The 10,030-nt window shown below is 44.2% G+C and overlaps 1 protein-coding gene and 1 pseudogene across 2 annotated transcripts; one reads left to right on the top strand and one right to left on the bottom strand.

The window, feature by feature from the left end:
- The first annotated feature begins 738 nt into the window (after positions 1-738).
- On the top strand, positions 739-4,043 carry LOC100832144 (annotated as a pseudogene).
- Positions 4,044-4,630: 587 nt separating this feature from the next.
- Positions 4,631-8,567, bottom strand: LOC100831847 (protein IQ-DOMAIN 1). 2 transcript variants are annotated; one of them, XM_003568993.4, is made up of 6 exons: positions 8,368-8,567; positions 8,065-8,286; positions 7,261-7,545; positions 6,209-6,424; positions 5,822-5,941; positions 4,631-5,725 (listed from the first exon to the last, which is right to left on the bottom strand). In XM_003568993.4, the coding sequence occupies exons 2-6, from the start codon at positions 8,137-8,139 to the stop codon at positions 4,997-4,999; spliced, it is 1,425 nt and encodes a 474-aa protein (XP_003569041.1). In that variant the 5' UTR covers positions 8,140-8,286; positions 8,368-8,567; the 3' UTR covers positions 4,631-4,996. The 2 variants fall into 2 exon arrangements, with proteins under 2 accessions (XP_003569041.1, XP_024314224.1); XM_024458456.1 differs by having other exon boundaries at positions 8,065-8,567.
- Between the last annotated feature and the right edge of the window lie 1,463 nt (positions 8,568-10,030).

Below are 10,030 nucleotides of genomic sequence, written 5' to 3'. Positions count from 1 at the left end.
TGGGCACCCATACCCATGCATATATTTTGTTTCTTGAATTAATTTTTTGCACATGTCTCTCATCTTCCCCAAATCAGTCCCAAATCAAACCCAAAATTGAGCCCAAATTGAACCCCAAATCGAGCCCCAACAAGGCCGAAAGTGTCCGTGCTGCTATCGCTCGCCGTCGTGCCACTACATGGCCGAATTTGAGGCCACGAGGAGGGGCTGCACAGGTCGAGAGAACATGGGGAGGTTCGGGAGCAGGTACGAGAATGACGGTGAGCATGAGACGTCGAGGCTGGTGGCGAGCACAGGGTGAAGAGGTGGGCGGCGACGGCAGCGAAGGGCACCAGGGAGTAGCGCAGGAGCTAGGCGGGTCCGCCGGAGGCACGAGGGACAACATTGGTGCACTCCAGCCGCCGGAATCTATGCCGGCGATGGGGGAGGGGGTGGTGACGGCTAGAAGGACGAGGGTGAAATTTCAGGATCTTAGGGGTTGGGGTTCCCACCAAGTTTTTGGGTACTCTAGCCTTAATATCCAAATATGAGTAGCTGCTGGTATCCAACTTTTATGAGTATACCACTGAACTAATTTTTGGGAAAAATATTTATATTGACGGTTTTTTTATTCACCCCAAGTAAAATATAATTACGATGTTGGAGATGTTTTGAGAATTTCGATTTTTTTAACCAGCACCTCCACGAATTAAAAAAAAGAAAACTCACTGACAAAGTGACAAGGACCAGCACAAGCTCAAGTCTTCCGATGCAAACCAAGCAAGCACTCCTCAGTCAAACCTGTGTCTCCTCAGCTCTGACTCTCGGTCAGCGGCCTCGACCATGGCGGAGGCTGTTGTAGGGTCGCTCGTCGTCAAGCTCGGCGCGGCGCTAGCAAAAGAGGCGGCGATCTTCGGCGCGTCGCTGCTCTGGAAGGAAGCCTCTGCCCTCAAGGATCTGTTTGGCAAGATCCGTGAGTCCAAGTCGGAGCTGGAGAGCATGCAGGCGTATCTCCTGGAGGCGGAGCGGTTCAAGGACACCGACAAGACCACCGGCATCTTCGTCAAGGAGATCAGGGGCTTCGCCTTCCAGATCGAGGACGTCGTCGACGAGTTCACCTACAAGCTGCTCGGGGACAAGCACGGAGGGTTCGCCGCCAAGGTGAAGAAGCGGCTAAATCACATCAGGACCTGGCGCCGGCTGGCCTCCAAACTCCAGGAGATCGGGCTTGAGCTTCAGGATGCGAAGCGGAGGAAAAAGGATTACGCCATCCCCAAGGAGATGGGCAGGTCTGCTTCCAAATCGACCAATCAAGCTTTGCATTTCACCAGGGATGAGGATCTTGTGGGGATTGAGGAGAATAAGGAGAGATTGGTGCGGTGGCTGAAGGGTGGGGATGAAGACTTGGAACAGGGGAGCAAGATCACAACTGTCTGGGGGATGCCTGGTGTTGGTAAGACCACTCTGGTTTCTCAACACTGTAAAGCTTGATTTTGATGCCGCGGTGTGGTAACCGTGTCGGAGAGTTACCGGCTTGAAGATCTGTTGAAGAAGATCGCTGCAGAGTTCGGCATTGCAGTTGATGGCGCCAACACCGAGATGAGAAGCCTAGCAGAGTCAATCAATGAGCACCTTCAGGGTAAAAAATTCATCTTGGTTTTGGATGATGTTTGGATTCCGCGAGTGTGGTCGGAGATAAGGAATGTGTTTCCGGCTAATTGTGTCAGCCGGTTTGTTATCACATCAAGAAACCATGAAGTTTCATTGTTGGCAACCAGAGAGTGTGTGATTCACTTGGAACCGCTACAAGCACATCACTCTTGGGTGTTATTTTGCAATGGAGCCTTTTGGAACAATGATGATAAAGAGTGCCCTTTTGAGTTGCTGGATCTGGCTTCCAAGTTCCTAAGGAAGTGTCAAGGCTTGCCTATTGCTATTGCATGCATAAGCCGCCTACTCTCCTGCAAACCTCCAACACCCGCTGAATGGGACAATGTGTACAGGAGGTTGGATTCGCAGTTGGCGAAAGATGTGATTCCTGATGTTGATATGATTCTAAAGGTCAGCTTGGAAGACCTTCCGTATGATCTGAAGAATTGTTTCTTGCAGTGTGCATTGGTCCCAGAAGATTATGAAATAAAGAGGAGGAGAATCATGAGGCACTGGATTGCCGCAGGATTTATCAGGGAAAAGGAGGAGAACAAAACATTGGAGGAAGTGGCAGAGGGATACTTGACTGAGCTTGTGAACCGAAGCCTACTGCAGGTAGTGAAGAGGAATCATGCTGGACGGTTGAAATGCTGTCGGTTGCATGATGTTACACGTCTTCTTGCCCGCAACAAAGCCAAGGAGGAATGCTTTGGTACAGTTTGTAATGGCTCTCATGGGGTATTCTATATAGAGGGCACACGTCGCATATCGGTCCAGGGTGAAAACCTTGAACAGCTGAGCCAGTCTGGTGGATCACATCTCCGTGCTCTCCATGTTTTTGGTAGCTATATCAATGTTGATAGTCTTCATTTGCGGAAGCCTATCCTAACATCATCAAAATTGCTGTCCACATTGGATCTGCATGGTACTTGTATCAAAATGTTGCCCAATGAGGTATTCAACTTGTTTAATCTGCGATATTTAGGCCTTAGAGGTACCGGCATCGAAAGACTTCCTGAAGCAGTGGGGAGGTTGCAAAGCTTGGAAGTCTTGGATGCTTTCAACAGTAAGCTGTCGTGTTTGCCGAACAATGTTGTACAACTTCAAAACTTGAGATACATGTATGCATGTACTATTGGTACAATGGATATTGGAGGTATCGGTGGAGTCAAGGCGCCTAATGGCTTACGGCAATTGGCAGGACTGCGTGCTCTTCAATGTGTCAAAGCCAGTCCAGAGATTCTGCTTGAAGTTGAAGCTTTGACAGAGTTAAGAACATTCAGTGTCTGCGACGTGAGGTGTGAGCACTCTGCTGACTTGAGCAATGCTATCACGAAAATGGACCATCTTGTTCATCTAGAAATCTTTGCTGCAGCTGACAATGAGGTGCTGCGGCTGGAAGGTATATATTTACCTCCAACCCTTTCTTGGCTTTCCTTGGGAGGACAGCTAGAAAAAACATCGATGCCTCAGCTTTTCTCTTCTTGGTCACACCTTAATAGCCTTACTCGCTTGACCCTGGGATTCTCCAATATTGACGAGGAATCCTTTTCCTCTCTGTATGCATTACATGATCTACGATTTCTCGAGCTGACAAAGGCTTTTGAAGGGAAGAAGTTGGATTTTGCTGCAGGGTCATTTCCAAAACTTCGGTTCCTACACATAGAGGGCACGGCACAACTCAACAAAGTTGGAATAGAAGAGGGTGCGATGCAAACCTCGTTGAACTAGCGTTCAGCTTCTGCCCCAAGCTAAAGTTTCTTCCTGATGGCATTGAACATCTTGCAGGTCTTGAGAAGTTACATCGGAAGAGCTGATAGAGAAACTTCGGCTGAAGAGAGATTCAGAAGAATGCAGCGAAGATGTAATGAAGATTAGCCACATAAGGAATGTTACAGTTGTGCTGATGCACAAAGGAATATGGGAAAGGATTAGGTGACCATACCTGCAATGCAAGCTCCATCATCTTCTCATGAGCTGCACGACAGAGAATTCAGTTTCTACCTTTGGGCATGACGAACAATGGCAATGAATCATGTAATGAGGATTCTTCTCATCAGTAAGCAGTAGTTTCTGTTACCTAGCTATTTTCTTAAACATGGTGAACTTTGTTCTTGAGAACATGATATATGTATATGCTACTGGAGACTCAATCTGGCATGATTGATTTCGCTGCAAATACTGTTCTTGATTCGTGATGAGATCGGGGAGCTGAGCTATGCTCCTGTTATCTGGAAAAATAAAGTACTCTTATTCTTTGCATTGTAATATATGCCAATCTTTCCGTTCTCCTTTTATGTGTGTGGAAACCAATGTTGCAATTGCCCAATCATGTGGAAAAACAATTATGATTGTATGTAAGAGAGCTTCTAAGTGATTTGATGAGGATGTATGAAATCTCCATCCAAAATGTATGATGCATCTTGTTTGCTTGCGCTGCTGCTTCTTTCAAGCGTCTTGTTGCGATTGCGGGTGAACTGAGCTTGCTGAACTGTTATTAGAGCCTGATGAAGAACTGAACTTGTTAGAGCTTGGAGAAAGGATTTATGATTAATGCATGAGTATATGTTGTTGGCTGTTTTTGTTGTCTACATCAAGTTATGCCCTTGTTATTTTCGGTATCCGTGCCTTTCATTCCATTGTATTAAGAAGATAAAAGGAATCCCCTCTGAAACATGGTCAGGTATCCTACAAGGTTAAACTCTGTTTCTGTTTGGAGAAACAGGGAGAGGATTTCGATCAGATTCTGGCATATATACATGTGTATGGACCATCACAAAGCATTGGACAGCAGCAGCATATGGACCATTACTCTTGTACCCCATCTACTAGGTAACAGGTGTTCATGTCCTAATGAAGAAAACCACTGACTGGAATTTTTTTTGACCCTTTTTTTTTTGAAACTGACTGGAATTTTCTATCATGTGGGCTTGAAAGACTAAAGCAAAAATCATTGCTGATGATCAAAGCAAAAATCTGAAACGACAAGTACACTGGGGGATTTCAGAAGACATGGAAGAAATATATTGCTCGCATAAATAGAAGACCTGTTTACATACAAGCACCAAAGGTCCCGGTGACAAACTGAAACTGCTTTTACACTGAGTCATAAATGAAATGAACCGACAAACGGCCCTGAGAATCTTCTCCTACAGCAAACAATGTAGACATAACTGGATGAAGACAAAATAATAATAAATGCCAATAATCCATACATCTGATGTAACTCCAAACTTTGTTCATGGATGAAATATGTATATCTGCATAATCCATGGCTCCTCTTGCCAGTTGTTGTATTTTTTTTCCTTACGATCTTTCGACCGGGTTCCACTATCAGAGGATAACGGATTGCCACTTGTTGTATGAATCACTTGTTGCCGCCGTTGACCGCCAAGGCCACTGGCTGTGGTGTCTCGGCGATGTCCTTCACCAGGTTCTCCACCTTTGGAGGGCCGGAGTGCCGCCTCGTTGGCGCAGGAGACGCACTTCCGGCTGGGAATGACAGCCTCTTCTTGGCCGACCCAACAGACACTACTTTCTCCGGGATCTCTGCACTTTCAGTCAGCGGTGAGCCCTGGAGGCGGGACTTGGCCCTTGCAGATTGTGTGGCAGCCATGTAGCTCGGGACTGATGGGGAGCTTACAAGGCTCTCATCGTCCCGCACTGTAGAGGTGGCTATGCTGTGCCTCCTTGGTCGCTCGGACTGCACGCTGAGCACACTCCTCGCGTCGTCGTCCACCTGCGAAAGCCCATTCTTTGGTGTGGCAGATTTCTTCTTCACGATTATTGGTGTCACTTTGGCAGAGGGTGTTGAAGGGGATAGCCGGGAGGTTGGGCGAGTCAGCTTTGGAGTCGTCGGTGATGACTTGTCTGGCTTGGAGGAGCCTCGGCGATTGAAGGCTTTTGTGATCTCACCTTCTCCAAGGTTCAAACTTATGCTCTTCACTGATCCGCGGTCAATGTTGCTTTCCTTGTCATTCCCAGTGCGACCCTCCCAAGGCTTTGCTGCCATCCAGCGCTCCAACCAGCTCCAGCCCCAGTGTGGGTTGTTTGGGTCTACAAACATTGGGTTGGAGGACCTTGAACTGCTCTTCCACTGCAATGTATACATTTTGAAACAATTTAGGAGTGCCATTGTCAAATTAGATGAAATGTAGATTGACATCTGTTCTTAAAATGCAGGAATTCCTACCTGATGGGAAAATGCATATGCGAGCGCTCTCTCTCTTCTGATTGCAGCCTCTTGCCTGCTTACCAGACTTGCCTCAATCTTCTCCTTGGATTGAGTGCTGTCATCCCAGTGCTCCCCCATCTGGTATAGTCAACAAAAAGGAGTATGTTTAGTCTTCTCAATGAAAAATTGTGATTGCCTATCAGACTTGCCTCAATACTTCTGAATAATTTTTTTATGAGGATACTTCTGGATATTGGAGTTCTCATCAAGAAAAAATCTTTCGTCAAGAAAAAATCTTTCGCAAAACAAATAAAAAAATAGTAGCACTAGGGAGTTTAGTGGACAATAGTGGAACATGAAGTCATGAAATGTTATTTTACTAAAGGCTTTGATTTGTCTTCCTACCCTCAAACTGTCCAATTCCTGTTTCAGCAGGAGCTGGCGCTGGAGTGCCTGGTTCTCCTCTGACATCTTCAGCCTTCTTGAACGTATCTGTGACTGCACCCGCGCCAGAGTTTGCATACACCGCAGAGTGCTTGCAGCTTGGCGTTTAACAGAATTTCCCTCGACCAATGACTTCAATCTAACAAGGCCTCGCAAGGCTCGTAATGCCCTCCTTGCCTGCATTATAATATTGACAGAAAACTCTCAGGCTCTCAACACATGTGCAGTTGAATTGTTGAAGTAAAATTCTTATTCAGTAACTCAAAAAATTTCAATATAAATCAGTATCGTGTTTTCCAAATGGAATATGCTAACCCCTCTACAAATTGAATTGAAGCCCATGCTAACCACTAAGCCAGACAGACAAAGCCATCAGCATCGGAAAAATGATAAATAACCAGAATTAATAATGAAAGCGAAAGGTGGCTGCCACCAACTGCCAGAGATGGAATGTTTTAAAATATTTGGCAAGATTGATCTGTAGGCCCTAAGGAGTAGGGAGAGAATTCCACTTGGCAAGAATACTTACTTCTTCAACCATAAAAGCTCATTTACCACACAAACTTGTGAAATGCATGAATTGTAAATAGCTACTATACTACAGTTCTCACTTTGAATTAACAGCAACTGTTCAACTACCAGTTGCGAGTTGGTGAGCTGCCAGCCTGCCAATACCAAAACCTCAGAACAGGATAAGAGAAATTTTTGATGATGCCTACCGACAGATATTTGCTTGCATAATCTTTTTGGTATGGAGAGATAATCATAAATAATATGAGAATTGTTCTTCCAACCTCAAAAATGACAAACACCGGATCAGAGGCCAGCAGAAATAGACACTCGTGCGATCGCCTTTAAAGTATTTTTACAGCATACATAGTTATGAATGAAAGCAACAGTGAACTAGTTTAACTGTCGCGATTGAGTTCTCTAAACATTTCAAGAAACGGGCATGCATTGCATAGTTCCAAATGGCATAAAGTAGCTAACTTCAAGAGCTGATGTCACATTACCAGGTAACCACGGAAGGCGGTCTGGATCTTGATTGCGGCGAGCTCATCCCCAGGTGGCAATACCGATGATGACTGTGCGGGGGCAGCAGGGGCTGCCTCCACAGTAACATGCTTGCTCTGCTCCTGCTCCTGCTCAGCTTCAGGGACATTAACCTCCTCAGTTTGGTGAGAAGATGGAACAGCAGGAGGAGGAGGAGGCAGTGCCGAGACATTGACTTCCAAGGAAGTTGAAGGTGTTAGATCTGGTGGATTCGAGTCGCTTGCAGCAAATTTCCTCCTGAGTTTCTGCCCATTTCAAAGGCAAAGTTTGGATTGTGATCACAACTCACTTTAAAGTTATAGTATAACAACACAATTGCAACATTTATGTAAAAGTACTCGACAATCTAATTATCTTGACAGCAGTTCCATTCGAATCAGTGAATTGCAAGTCAAAAAAAGGAAAAAACTTTTCCAAACATGGCAACCCAATTGTAACCATGAATGAAAAATCTAGAAACTCTAAATCTTTGTCGGCACAATATAGTGGACAAGCCATCAAAACTAAGAAACCGCATGGAATAGATTGCTGTAATAGCCAAAACTATATGCCAAATTCAATCTGAAACGTCCCAGATCTTTATTTCATTGCCTGGAAAATCGCTGATAAATTAATGCACTGGAGTAATTGACCATTTGCAATTCAGGGGGAAAAATTGCGAATCCTCATGAATCCCCACAAGAAAATTACAACAGCCAAAACCTAAAATCAAACCAAAACCCCCCATGAAAGAGAGAGTTTCCAAGACCCAAGAAACAAATTACCTCCTCCTTCTTCTCCTTGGAAACAGGGCTGAACACCTTCTTGACGGCGCCAAACCACTTCCCCTTCTTGCCCATGGCCCCAAAATCCTCGGCCAAGAAAAACGGTCACCGTTCAGATCTGCGGCTCAAACTGCCCTCCCAGATCTGTCCCACGGGGATGCCGCGACGAGAACACAAAAGAGAGGCAACTTTACTGCGGAAGTCACCGCCAAATGGATCTTCCTGCGGAAGCAAGAAGAAGGTGAGCAGAGCAAATAATCTCCTCCGGTGCCGTGCGGTGCGGTGGGGGAGCAACTAACTCACAGGAAGGTGTCAGGTTGGCGTGGTGGTGAGAGGACAGCTGAATTGTTCCAGGGAAGGAGGATGCAATCATGTGGGAGGTGGTGGTGCCGGAGGTTGGATGGAGGAGGGAGGAGCTGAGAATTTTTAGCTGGAGCCAAGGACTGACAGGAAGGCAGCAGCTGGGAGTGACAAGAGAAGAAGTGGTACTACCACAGAAGGATGCTCTGTGTACGTTTGCCTGGTGACTGTTGCAATTTGATATACTCTTTGTGACTTTGGAATTGGACAGCTTGGAAACAGCTTTGGAATTGGAGTGGCATCTGCAATTGGCTTAACTTTATCTATATTTTGGAACTGAGTGCTTGGGTGCTTTTAGCTATATTTTGGATGTACTTAAAACCTGACTGGGATCTACTGCATCATGAGTCACTGGAGATAACTATAACTGCAGGGAGACCCAAGATACTGGTGCAAATAAATTCTGGAATCTGGAATTTAAGGACTTGCCTCTTCTTCTTTTTTTGAAGGAACATAATTGATGGGAAAATGCAAGCTCTTTTAATAAATACAGTAAGAGATAATGGTCCTAAAATTAGGTTAACTTAAATGGTGTGGGATTGTACATCCCAATCTGTTGATCACCTGTAGAGATACATGCATTGATTTCACAACCTGGCATTGAGGACCTGCATCAACTAACCAAGAAGTGTCAACATTGAATTTTCAAAGCTAACTCTTTCTGTATATATAGGGATGCATACTATATACGACCTTTGCCACATGGCATTTGTCATAATTTCTCTAAACCTCAAATTATGGTGATGTACAACATGCAAATAAATTATACTAGTAAATGTAGTGGTTAGTTGATAATTGTGTGTTCAAGGACTGTAACTACCACCAATGATGTGCATCTATCCTCTCTCCCCCAGAGAAAATTAAAAAAGAGAGGCACTGCTAATGAATGAACAAAATAAATCCTAGCATCCTAGGTGGCAGGGAATTATTTGGTCGATCATATCTCAACATTATGCCAACTCATCACACCTGTTTATATCTCTCTTTCTTGTTCATGCTTTGGCTCCCACATGCATGTGTGTTGTGCTGGCAGAAAACTTTACTAATTTAAATCCTAAGTCTTGTATCATAAATTCTCCAGCTAGCTATAGGTTCACACCAAATAATTCTCTCTGCTCATGGACTTACGGGTCCTAAAATGATAGTCGTTAAGACAAGACTTTGATCAGTGATAACTATATTAATATGTTACTTATGATATGAAACTAGGATTATTAGCAAGAACTTTTGAAGACGAATATATTGATATAAATTTTATGTATGAGAAAACATATATTACTTGATATTCAAATTCTACAAAAATGTTGGGAAAGTTTCTATTATTTCCTCTATATTGTGTTTTATTTACAAACTTCTACACCTGGTTTTCATATATAGTTCACCGGATAATAATTTCTGTTGTATTATGCTTGTGTAGTGATATCAACAACCTGAGGTTTATCACTTTGTAATGCTACTTATATGGATAACAATACTTAATTATTTTTTGTCGTCGCAAAAGAGAAGAAGATAACGATACTCGATTAAGTAAGCAGTTCTAGCTAACTGCACCACAATAAATAGTTAATTTTCCAATGACCTGACACATACATTAACTATAAGGTCA

The sequence above is a fragment of the Brachypodium distachyon genome, chromosome 2 (assembly GCF_000005505.3).
Source record: "Brachypodium distachyon strain Bd21 chromosome 2, Brachypodium_distachyon_v3.0, whole genome shotgun sequence".
Classification (NCBI taxonomy): domain Eukaryota; kingdom Viridiplantae; phylum Streptophyta; class Magnoliopsida; order Poales; family Poaceae; genus Brachypodium; species Brachypodium distachyon.
This window is presented reverse-complemented; position numbering and strand designations above follow the sequence as displayed.